Here is a 12,689-nt window from a genome sequence, read left to right as displayed (position 1 = left end):
GATTACAGGCGTGAGCAACTGCACCCAGCCAACACTAGAATTTTTTAATAGATTGGGAAACTGATTCCCATAAATGGACATGCAGCCAAGGGCAGGGCCGCCTGGCCTGGCACCCAGCCGGGTCACTGACACTCAGTCCTGTACCATCAAGGCTGCATTGGATTCTCTCCAGTAAGTGTTTTCTTTTTTTTTCTTTCCTTTTGAGACAGGGTCTTGCTCTGTTGCCCAGGCTGGAATGCAGTAGTGCCATCATGGCTCACTGCAGCTCCAACCTCTTGGGTTCAGGTGATCCTCCCACCTCTGCCTCCTGAGTAGCTGGGACTATAGGCGCAAGCCACCATGCCTGGCTAATTTTTACATTTTTTGTAGAGACAGGATTTCACTACGTTGCCCAAGCTGGTCTCGAACTCCTGGGCTCAAGTGATCCTCTTGCCTCAGCCTCCCAAGGTGATGGGATTACAGGCATGAGCCACTGAGCCTGGCCAAGTAATTCTTTCGTACATTGTACTTCTTTGTCCTTCTTCATCATCTTGTCCCCAGGTGGCTGCTGCCTTGTCTGGGGTCACCACGGAATGCCCCTGAAGGGGACAGGGTAGAAGCTGGCCCTGTGAAGTCAAGGAGACCGTAGCCACGGTTCTGCCAGCTGGCTGTGCACATGACTGCATCTTCCTAGAGGCCGTGGGAGGCTGGATTCTCTTTGGTAGCAGTCACAGGACAGGATAAGGTGGACCAGAGGCCAGAAGAGAAACAGGATGGTAGTCTTCAGGCAAAGGGGCTGCAAAGTTATACCAAGCAGCACACTGGGGTGTGGGGATGGAAGCTATGTCCACAAGGCGCTTTAGCTCTGGGTTTTGTTCAAGGAAGGCACTGCTTCCCAAGCTTTGAGTCTTACTAGACTGTGTCTGGGTTTCAGGGGCTTACCGTAGTCAGTGTATCTGGGCCAGCAGAAGTGCCGGAGCCCTCCGTAGCTCAGCTGGAAGGAGGGCTCGTTGCGCTTCCTCAGGGCAGCGCCCTTTGTCAAAGAGAGGGCCGCGTGCTCAGAACACCGGTAGGTGATGAAGCCGTACTTCTCGCCTCTGCGGGGAGAGAGCAAGGAGAGTATGTTATTGGGCTGGCTGGGTGGACACTGTGAGACCACCCATTACTGGATGAGGAACCGACTGCCACAGTGATTCGATACCCACATCACGTGGCCCCCTAGATAGAGATGATGATGACCACTGGGCTGACTTCTGCAATGTGGTAATAATGAAAGCAGCTAATATGTTGAATGTTTGCCAGGTGTTGGCCATCACATCTTGCCTCAGACACTCCTCAGATGAGCCTGTGAGGTGGGTACTGTTGTTATCTCCACCTTGCAGATGAGGAAAGAGGTTCTGCGGAGTTCAGTAATTTACCCAAAAGCAAGTGGCAGAGCAGGGATTCAAACCCAGGCCTCTGACATTAAAGCTGATGCTCTTAACACCACTGTATGTTTCTCCTATCATTTCCATTTCCCTGGATTTGCCATTGCCATGCCATTCCCCTGCCTATACTACTGTACCACTTTCTGCCTCCTTCAAAGCCAGCCTCAGTCACCAATTCCTTGGCTGCCATCTTGGCCTTCACCTCCCCTAGTAGGGCTGGTCTTCTGCACACATCTTGCCCTTCATGGTAGACATCTATGGTGCCTGCCTGTTCAGCTTCCACTCCCCTTCCTCTGACAACAGCATGTGTGGTCAACCAGGCTCAGGGTGCCAGGGCAAGCCACGTGACAATGGCCCTTCCTGGACACCATGGTTTGTTCAAGGATAAGCCTGTTTACTTAAGGCTGAACCCCAAAGAATCCATCTCAGGTCTTTGCTGGAGTCATGTAGTGACTCCTACCTTCCCAGGGGTCTCTAAGCTGCTGGGGGGTAGCTTAAAGCTACAGGCAGCCACTCTGCAACCAGGAGAAAAGTCTGCCCGAGAAGGACCAAAAGTCAATTCTATTCCAACTTTTCACTTCCATGAACAACAGAAAGAGTCCCGACTGACATATCATCTGCTATGTAAACTCCTCAAGGCAGAGACAAAGTGGCATTCACCAACTATTAGGACAGGATTACAAATAGTGGGTGCCTAATAAACATTTACGTGAATCATGTTTCCTGACACCTCTCTGAACCAGGGCCAAGTTTGAACCCTTCTGCCTCTTTATCTATTTATTTGTTTTTTGAGACAGAGTCTCGCTCTGTCACCCAGGCTGGAATGCAGTGGTCGCAATCCCAGCTCACTGTAGCCTCTGCCTTCCAGGTTCAAGCGATTCTTATGCCTCAGCCTCCTGAGTAGCTGAGATTACAGGCATGTGCCACCACGCCCGGGTAATTTTTTGTATTTTTAGTAGAGACGGGGTTTCACCATGTTGGCCAGGTTGGTCTCAAACTCCTAGCCTCAAGTAATCTGTCTGCCTCGGCCTCCCAAAGTGTTGGGATTACAGGCGAGAGCCACCATGCCCGGACCCTTCTTCCTCTTTAAATGTCTAATATTGGTAGTACGTCCAAGACTCTTTTTTAAAGATCCTGTGTGTTTTTTTAAAATCTTAACAGATTGATCTTTCTCTTTAGAGATTAATTTGCCTGCTTTATTTTTGCATGCTATCTTCATTTGATAGCTTGAAAACTGCACAGAACTTAAAATGGTTCTATTTGTATAATGGTTCTTCTTTAAAAAATTTGGTAAAAACACTTAACAGGACATTTACCATCTTTGCCATTTTTAAGCATACAGTCTGGCAGTATTAAGTATACTCATATTGCTGTGCAACGAAGCTCCAGAAATCTTTCACCTTGCCAAACTGAAACTCTATGCCCATTAAACAACACCTCCCTTATTCCTCCTCTCTGCAGCCCCTGGCAACCACCACTCTTTCTGTTTCGACGAAATAGACTACTTTAGACATAGCATATAAGTGAAATCATACACTATTTGTCTTTCTGTGCCTGGCTTATTTTACTCAGCACAATGTTGTCAGGTTCATCCATGTGGTGGCGTGAGTCAGAATTTCCTTCCTTTTTAAGGCTTCATAATATTCCACTCTATGTACAGAAACCATATTTTGTTTATCTGTTCATCTGTTGGGGGACATTTGGATTGTTTCCACCTCTTGGCTATTGTAAATAATGTCGTTATGAGCTTGGGTGAACAAATACCTCTTGGAGATCCTGTTTTCAATTCTTTTGAATATATACCCATAAGTGGAATGGCTGGATCAGATGGGGGTTCTAGGTTTAATTTTCTGATGAACTGCCATACTGTTTTCCACATCAGCTGCATCATTTAAAATTCCCACCAACACTATACAAGAGTTCCAGTTTCTCCACATCCTTGCCAGTATTTATTTTCTGGTTTTTTGATAGTGGCCATCCTAATGGGCAAGAAGTATGTAATAACTCTTACAACAGAAACTATTTTCTTGCTGAAGCTTTCTATTATTATTATTGTATTAGAATGTAAAAACCCGAATAACTTAGTTTGCCTTAGTTTGCCGATATAATACGAGATAATTTAGAAATATTTCAAAACTGACAAAGTTTTGACATCTAAATTGTGCATTCATATGAAACCTGTTCTTTTTGCAGATCCCCTGATAGGTAAAACACTGCTTCTCCAGGTAAGTGACGAAAAACCAGGGCTGCCTAGTAGAACAAAAGACCTGGGGCCTTTTCTTATTTTTTGCTCTATCACCCAGGCTGGAGTGTAGTGGCGCGATCTCGGCTCACTGCAACCTCTGCCTCCTGGGTTCAAGGGATTCTCCTGCCTCAGCCTCCTGAGTAGCTGGGAATACAGGAGTGCACCACCACACCCAGCAAATTTTTAAATTTTCGGTAGAGACGGGGTTTCACCATGTTGGCCAGGCTGGTCTTGAACTCTTGACCTCAAGTGATCTGCCTGCCTTGGCCTCCCCAAATGCTGGGATTACAAGTGTGAGCCGCCATACCCAACCAAGGCCTGGGACTTGCTGCTGCAGAGGAAGGGAGGGTGCTGCAGAGGAAGCACAGGGCTGAGGTAGAGTGGAGTCCCAGTGCAAGTCTTCAAGCTGCCAGGGGCTGCTGCCCCGTACTATCTCCAGGCCAAAGGCCCTGGAGCAGACACATGGGCTCCGGTTCTGGCTCTGCCACCAACTAGCTGCCAGCTAACTTGTCTGAACTCCTGCAGAAAGGAGAGCAATTGAAAGACCAGGAGTGCTTATGTCCCTGGCGTGCTGGGAAGTTTAGATAAAAGAATGAACGGAAACTGCCTGGCACTTCGTAAACCATCAGCACGTGTTTGCTGCTATTACTGACTGCATTACCATTTCTGGTCCTTCTCATGGGCCTGGCTTTCCACATCTAGGCTATGGATTTTGTCAGATTCATTTCACAAATCTTGGGCATCTTCTGGTACCCAATTCTGGATCAGGACCAGTGCCCCTCTCTGCTCCCTTCATTTGCCATGGCTTGGTTCAACTCACCTCCTATTTCTCGTCAGCACCTCGCACTCCTCAATCTCACCAAACACTTCAAAGCGCCTCTTCAGCTCTCGGGAGCTCATGTCGCTGGAGAGATTTTGAATGTACACCACGCGGCCTTCACCCTGCCCAAGAAGGAGGACAGAGAGAGACTCGGTCATTGCCTGGCTTCCTGGGGCCCCTCTGGGGGTGGGCTCCCATGGAGTCCTTGTCCTAGTCCATGATGCCTGGCTGAGTGAGCAATACCGGCTGGAGTCAGAGAGAGGACAATGCCAGTTTCTACCCCAGAGGACCTGCCCTTGTTGGGGGAGGGTGTTGGAAGGGAAGAGGCCTCCAAGGAAGCCACTGCTTACATGAAGGAAATGAGCAGAGACTGGGGCTAGGAAGGGGGAGGGATTTATCACCATTGATATGCCTGCATATTCAGTAGCTTTTGGACTTAACCTTTCAAGTCTGAGCAGGGGAGGTGCTGGGGTAGGGCAAGCACAGGAGGCAGGTTGATTGTGAGTGTGAGAGTGGGCTGGAAGGAAGGGTAATGAGGTGGGGGCATCAGGGATATTGGTTTTGCCTGGGCAAAGTGGCTGAAGCCACAGTATAGACACTGTCACCAAGGCGTCACCTTCAGGAGAGTTCCATGCTATGCCAGTGGGTGCCCAGAACAGCCTAGCAGAGGGAAGGGGTGGGAGAAAGTCCAGACTGGAACTCCCCTTCCCCTCCTCTCAGATCTGTGATTTGATCTGGTTGAAGCCACTGCTATTGGACAAGTCACTCTGACCTGCGAGAGAAACTGCAGGCTTGTTCCTGGAAATCTGTCTTCCCATAGGAAAAACACACAGTTTCTTGTCCTGGACAGGCTTGCTCTGGAAACAGGTTATAGCCAGTGATGCTCCAGCCATCCCACCCACGTACTACACATGCCAAGGAAGAAAACCCAGGTGGCGGGTCCACAAACAGGACTCCGTCGTCAACAGTCAGGGGAACTGTACATCCCACGACACACGACGTCCAAGCTCAGCTCAACAGAGAAATCCCCTCCTCCCACTCTCCTTGCAGCTTCTTGAATTCATAAAGCTCCTTTCTGCCACTGCTCCAAACACCTGTCCCCCTGAGTCTTCGCTTGGTTGCTCCTTTTCATCAATCAGGGCCCAGCTCCCTGAAGGTGCCCTTCCCTGGCCACCCCATAAACACATCCTCCTCAACAGTCCTGTTTACTTCAGATTGTTACAAATTGCACATTACTAATTTCACAGTGCTTATCCCAATCTGTAATTACATTGTTTATTCCTTTGTTTACGAGTCTATTATCTCTCTCTCCCTTCCGTTCAGCCAGAAGGGGGGCCTCATCCCTCTTGTTCATTGCTGTCCTCCAACGCCCAGAACTGTGCTAGGCCTGTAACTGCTGAATGACCAGACCCAGACTCCAAGAAGATGCTCCATGCACAGTCCACGGTTTTAAGGACCTGTGTGCAGACAGCTGTGCACCTCTAGGGTATGCATACCTCCTGTGTGCCCCTCCTCCCTGAAGTGCCACATCACATGGGAGAGACCCAGCAGGAGTCTGTTTGTCTTTTTGTGTTTCCATCCTACTTTCCTCCTTCCCTTCTAGTGACACAGCCTAGCTGGCCAGCTCCAGCTCCCCACTCCAGGCCCCTGATGTGTTTTCTCTGTGGGGAGCTTTGCAGTAGGGTCACCAGGCAAAGCCAGAAGGCCAGGGCCTGTGGACTAACTCTGGGAAGGCATTAGGGAGGTGGGTGGGGAGGAAGGGACAAGCTCTCTTGGTCTCTTGGCACTGATCAAGTTGGGGAAAGCCTTGGGAAGCACAGGCCCAACTCCCTTACGTACAAATGAGGAAAGTGAGGCTTGGGGTAGCTGGGGGACCTGCCCACGGTCACATAGAAGGTGGTGGCAGGGCTGACTTGTGACCTGGCCAGCCTGGCTCTGCTCCCCACTACCACAGCCTGCCCACTTGGCTCTCTCAAGGCCCCTGACGCTGAGCCCTAAATCACCACCAACAGCACACTCATGGCCAGTCTCTTGGCTGAACTTTGCATGGTGCCACCTTTGATGCCCTTTAGTGACCCTGGTGCTCTTCAAATGAGAGAAATATCATTGTCTGCTGCTGCCATAGTCCCTTCTTCCCCAGGCAGAGGCCGAAGACTGAGGGGCTCACCAGCCAGCCTCAAAAGGCTTTGGTCCATGAAGCCCTCACACACTTCCTGTCCGTTCCCATTCACTCCAGGCTCTGGGCCCCCAGATCACTTACAATGGCCTTTTCCCGCCGCTTCCTGGCGTGCCGGATGCTTGGCGTTCTGTCTGAACACGGCCCTCTGCTCTCACATCTGTCAGTGAACAAGCAAAGCAGAGGCACTCACTCTCGGGAGAGACCATGGGGGTGGGGGCGGATCTGCTCCAGGACGCAAGGGATGCTTCCTTAGGATTTGTTCACGAGGGCACACGAGCCGGAACTGCCTCCCGCAGAAACCTAGCTTCCCCTTCTGCAACGACGGCCCAGGGCTGTGTGTGGGCCTGAACATCTGGACACATGCCTACTGCCTGCTTCCGGACTGGATCACCGGGAACCAATGTGTTGCTCATTATAATCCCACCGCATTCTGAGCCTTGCCTCTCTATGCCATTAGGGGTAGAAAAGCCCTTTTGCTTTATTATCTTATTTGACCTGATTTTTTTTAAAACCCCATGAGGTTTTATGTTTCTCCATTTTCCAGATGAAAAATCTGAGGCTCAGGTTTGAGATGGGATTTGCTTAAAGCCAGAAAGCAGAGAAGTTAGAAGCAGGTCCTTCTGATTCCAGAACCACTGTTCCCTTTGGGTTCATGCCTCAGCCAAGCAGCAGCCCCTGGCCATTGCAGCTCCATGCTTCCAGGCTAGCTATCAGGCTCATTAGTCCCATAGCCCGAGCAGGCTCCCAGGTGCCACCCACCTGCAGCCTTCCTTGCCTGCCTGCACGCTGCCCTCACTCATCCAGTCTGAGTCACTGACAAATACAGCACAGAGGACAAGAACACAGGCTTGTGAGTCAGACAGCTTGAGTTTGAATCTTGGCCCCGCCGCCTCCCTGTTCGGTGACCTTGGGCCAGTTACAGAAGCCCTCTCAACTTCAGTTCTTCATCTATAAAATAGGGATAACCAATTGTGTCCATCCCTTGGCCATTTGTGAGGATTAAATTTAAAAGTGCATGTCAATGCTTAGCCCAGGAACTGCTCCATAAATATTTGCTTTATTTTTCTATGTAATTTCTTTGAGCCTCAGCTTCCTCATCTATAAAATGGGGATAAGCAGCAGATACCTCCAGGTGCACCTGTGAAGCTCTAGTAGGATAATGGGAGGGGAAATTACTTGCAACTTTAAAGGGTTACCTAATTATAGTATTATCATCCCTTTTGCAACAGAATTGGTAGACTTTCCCCACCTGAAGAGCTGAGAGTGCCTGGAAGGTATCGTGGAGTTCAAGATTTGTGTTGTTAACCCAGCTTAACGTGCTTTCTGTTGCTGAGTGTTTGGTATAGGTCTGGAGAAGGCTGATTAGTATCTTACCAGGTTTACCAGGTACTGAGCTCAGCCAGGTAGCTGAGCAGGAGCCAGGTTACCCAGTTAAGTTTCTGTAGTGAGCAGAAAAAGCCAGCCCTGAACCTGGCCCAAAAGCGAGAAGAGAAAAAGGAAAATCCATGGGGGTTTCTAGAGAAGTTCTCGACTCTTCCCAGGCAATTCTATGAATGCAGGCCCAGCCCAAACACCTCTGAGCTGGGCAGGAGAGAAAGGAGGCCAGGGAAGCTCCAGCTTGGGGGATGTATTTCAACATGAAGAGAACCTGGGCAACTGCCTAATGTGGAGATGGAGTGCTTTAGAGCTCACAGCAAAGCAAGGCTGAAGCCAAACCTTTGACATTGGACCACTGTAGGGCAGAAGCTACCCCCTGGGAAAGAATGGAGCCAGAAAGAGAGGCTCAGCGAGGTCGGCAGAAGGCAGCTGTGACTGACGAATCCTGGCTTCTACAGTAAGGGCTTGCTGGGGAAATTGCTGCAGACCTCACTTTGAGGAACAAAAAATTTAGGGCTTCTTAACAAGTTTGCGGGGAGCCCACAAACCCCCTAAAATTGAATGCCCAGTTAGATGTGTATGCACATTTTAATATGGAGATGGGCCTTTGCTTTAATCAGGTTTTCAAACAGTTAAGAACACCTGTTGTAGATGTATAAACATAAAGCTGAAGTCTTTTTACATTTTATTTAACAAAAAAAATTTTTTTTTGCTAGTCCCTTTAGAAGGGAAGAAGAGGTATCTTCGCAAGACCTAAATTCTGGTCTCAGAGTATGATACTCTAGCAATGTCATCATCATCACCTGGGGACTTGTTGGAAATGTCAATCCCTGCCCCTGCCCCTGCCCCACCCCAGACCTACAGATCAGACACCCGGGTGTGGGCCGGCCAGTGGAGGCCCAACAAATCCTGCAGCGGATTCGGCAGCTGGGCTCTAGCCCAAGAGCAGCATCCAGTGGCCACTCAGCTTCACCTCAACACAGGGCTGGGGATGATGACACTCTCCTCAAGCCTTCCCCAGGGAGAATCAGGACCCACTGTGATCAGAGAGGAGCAACCAGTACCCTCTGAATCTGCCAAACCTCCATTTTTTCTGCCCAGCTCCCCAGCTGACTTTTGGACTGGCTTCTTCTCCAGTCTGGTTCAGCGAGCGAGGATGATACGAGCAAGCGGGCTCATGAGGCATCATCCCTCCACTGAGGTCAAAGCCCTTTGAGGGGCAGCCGACTGGTGAAAGCCACAGCACAACTCAGCATGACCCAGAAACCTTATCAATGCTTTATGTCCAGGTATTTTCCAGAGCAAAGATTAGAATTACACTAATCTTTCTTTTACTTATAAACATCCCTAGAATTCAAACTGTTGGGGCAGGTATGTTTGCACAAAAACCTATCCATTTTACAAACACAAAAGCAAAAAATACAAATGGATAAGGGACAAGTTCCTTTATAGACGTAAGCCCACAAATAGCCAGGAGTGGGTTTTCTTTCTTTCTGGAGGCCAGGATGTTTGGGACACTCTCGATTTCACAGACCAGGCTGTGCCTGCCTCCAGGACTCACCCACAACTGCCCCAGAAGACCACCTTCAAGGCCCCTGACCAAGACATGGGCCACACTGGGAGATGCAGCCTCAGTTTCAGAGCAAGTTTCCCAGGGATCGTCCCTCCTGGGGCTCCTGGCTCCCCGGGAACTGGGATCCTCCACTGCCCGCTGCCTCTCCTGCAGCCCCCTGTTCATACCTGAAGTTCCTTCGAGTGGCTGGTGACCAGGAGTGGCAGGGTGAAGAGCCAGAGCTTGAGCGGCTGCGGGAACAGAGCTGCCGGTTGGCCTTGCTTGGTGGGCTCTGGTAGGGACAGTGGTCGGAGCAAGTGGGGCTGACCCCTGAGTCCTCTTCTTCATTGTCCTCCTCCTCCTCCTCCCCTTCTTCCTCTTCCTCCTCTGGGAGGAAGCTGCTCTCGCCGCTGCTGCTGCTGCTGTCTTCAAAGACAGTGTCATACTCAGGGCTCTTGCAGGAGGCCAGGTCTTCCTCCTCCAGGGCGGTCTCCAGCAGCCCAAAGTGTTTGGTGAGGCTGGCACGGATCTCATGGTCTCTCAGCAGCGTGCTGTCCTTGGGTGGGGCGCCAGCATCACAGCTTCTGTCTTCCTCCCTGCCAGGGGCCTGTGCCTCAGCCCGAGGGGCATCCTGCTGGGGCCAGTCCTCAAGGTGAACCCCAGACGGCTCCCAGGACCTCAGCACCTTCCTTTGCAGGACGCCTTCTGGTCGGAGCACCTGGCAGTAGTCATGGTCTCCAAAGGAACAGGAGAAGGGACGCTTCTGGCCAGCCTGGGAGGCTGGCTGGGCTGTGGCATGTCGCAGGTGGGACAGGAGCTCACTCCGCTCCGGGTGCTTCTTTGGCAGCTTGTGGGCAGCCCCTGGGGTGGCCTTGAGTGAGAGGCCCTCAGGGGAGGGGAGGCTGAGAGCTATTTCTTTGCCTAGACTATGCTTGATGTCCGGTTTGAAGGGATCCTCCTCTGTGGGCTTGTACGGTGGTGTGGTGGGTGGGGTGAGTCCTGCCCGAGGAAGAGGAGAAAGTTAAGATAAAGACAGATCATTTCTCCAAGGGACACTAAGACCCTAAGTTTGGGGCCAAGCCTGGTAGCTCACACCTATAATCCCAACATTTTGGGAGGGTGAGGTGGGTGGATCACTTGAGGCCAGGAGCTCGAGACCAGCCTGGCCAACATGGTGAAATCATGTCTCTACTAAAATACAAAAAAATTAAGCAGGCTTGTTGGTGCAGTGAGCCAAGATCGTGCCACTGCACTCCAGCCTGGACAACACAGTAAGACTATGTCTCAAAAAAAAAAAAAAAGAAAAAAAAAAAGACCCTAGTTTGGGATGGCAATAAAATGGCCAAGTGCCTTTACTCCCCCAACCCAGTGGATGGCAGACATCACTAACTGATCACTGCACTGCTGGCTGAGCCTGGAGGTAGGCTGGGAATCCTCCAATTCTTTGGAGTTGGCATGTGATGAAATCCATTTGCCATCCCTTCTGTGACCTACTAATGGCAGCTGGAACCTCCCAGTCATCCAAATACCTCTTCCTGATCTACGTCCAATCGTTCAACAAACCCTCCCAACTATACCTCTCATATGCCTCTGGTGTTTCCCATGACGGACAGGGGGCAGGCACCGCAGATAAAACTGCCCACCTGGGCTGGGTGCGGTGGCTCACGCCTGTAATGCTGGTTCATTCCCAGTGAGTCTTCTTTATGGTACCTATTGCAATTTGTAATGATCTTCCTTTTCTGTTTGCTTTTTGACTGCCTATAACATAAGCCCCGTGAAGGCAGGCATCTTGCGCATCGTTCATTACGTGGCACCTTGCCCATGCATGATGAAAAACTCAGAGATGCACGGGTGTTTTCCTGAAGGCACCTGCCAGTGGAAGCCCCCTGGCTCACCTGCTGTGCCACAGAGCTCCACTGTCAAGGTCTGCTCAAAGCTCTTCTTGCCAAAAGTTGGGTCGCTGGTGGAGGCAGGGAGGACAGAGAGGAAAGAAGCAAGTCAGCAGCAGGCATCCACCTCCCCGCCCATGAAAGGGTCGCAGGGAGTGCTGTGACAGGCCCTGGTTCCACCGCCCATGGAAATGGAGCCTGAGATGCACTCGCTCTGGGGGAAACCCCATCCCGGCTGTTAGAGGAATTCAAGCTGCACAGCTCTTTTAGGAGACACAGGCAAGGTTCACTGGAGGGTAAATAGAGGACAAGTGTTGTCAGCCTCCTTATTTTATAGAGGGAGCAACTGAGGCCCAGAAGGAGGAACGGACTTGCTGAAAGCCACAGGGCACTGTCAGAAAAGAACTCTTTTCAGGGCCCCCAAGAGGACAGGTTATGAAATGGCCTGAGGCCTTTCCTCTGGCCTGCAAAAGTTAGTTTCTAAACACCAACTCCCTTCTAAAGGAGCCCAGCTCCTGAGGGTCCCAGATGACAATCAGGGCACAGGGTGTGGGGCCAGGGCCAGGGATGGGCGCTGATGAATCCCCCATCACCACCAACACACACATCCAACAAGACAAAATCTCATGGAACAATACACCAATAATTTCTAAAAATCTACCTTTGTGACAAGGCCAGCATGAGGCACCTGGCAGAGTCTGAAAAGAAGACAAAGAAAAATAAGATTCCCCAACATGGTATCACTAGCAGATGTTTCCCCTCTGGAGGAGACCCTAGGCCTCCACTGGTGCCAAGCACAGCTGCCCTTTGGGCAGGTGACCAAACACCTCTGCCACTTTTAGAGAAGGGCAGAACAACTCAAATCCACCTTCCATCCCAGTCTCAGGTGGGAGAGCTACTTGATTTTGCAGAAAGTACAAACAGGTGCAAGGGTGACCCCTTCTGGCTAAACGTGTAGCACAGTGAGGAAGAACTTGACTCTAAGTCCCACTGCTGTGAGCTCTGGACAGACAGCCCTGCATAGGGCTCATCATTAAGTAGCTCTGTGCCTGAGTTTCTGTATCATAAAATGGAGATGATGACAGTCCCTACCAGAGAGCCTTCTTGTGAGGACTCAATAGGGACAATCTGTTCATCTGAGACCAGTGCCAGCACGGTAAGTATACAGTGGCTAACTGTTGTTATCATTACTGCTATTAGCAGCATTTAAAACTCTAGCTG

General features: G+C 50.5%; 1 protein-coding gene across 4 annotated transcripts in view; it reads right to left on the bottom strand.

The window, feature by feature from the left end:
* The window catches only part of PPARGC1B (PPARG coactivator 1 beta), a 124,943-nt gene that overhangs the window by 8,190 nt on the left and 104,064 nt on the right, over positions 1–12,689 (bottom strand). For 3 of the 4 annotated variants that reach the window (XM_003310895.5, XM_003310896.5, XM_063810810.1), the window contains 6 exons: positions 12,130–12,166; positions 11,475–11,539; positions 9,768–10,578; positions 6,732–6,807; positions 4,472–4,593; positions 922–1,076 (listed from right to left, as the gene is read on the bottom strand). In XM_003310895.5, the coding sequence (XP_003310943.1) occupies positions 922–1,076; positions 4,472–4,593; positions 6,732–6,807; positions 9,768–10,578; positions 11,475–11,539; positions 12,130–12,166 (1,266 nt within the window). The remainder of the gene's footprint in view (positions 1–921; positions 1,077–4,471; positions 4,594–6,731; positions 6,808–9,767; positions 10,579–11,474; positions 11,540–12,129; positions 12,167–12,689) is intronic. The other variant, XR_010157040.1, reaches the window with a different exon arrangement.

The sequence above is a fragment of the Pan troglodytes genome, chromosome 4 (assembly GCF_028858775.2).
Source record: "Pan troglodytes isolate AG18354 chromosome 4, NHGRI_mPanTro3-v2.0_pri, whole genome shotgun sequence".
Lineage (NCBI taxonomy): Eukaryota > Metazoa > Chordata > Mammalia > Primates > Hominidae > Pan > Pan troglodytes.
This window is presented reverse-complemented; position numbering and strand designations above follow the sequence as displayed.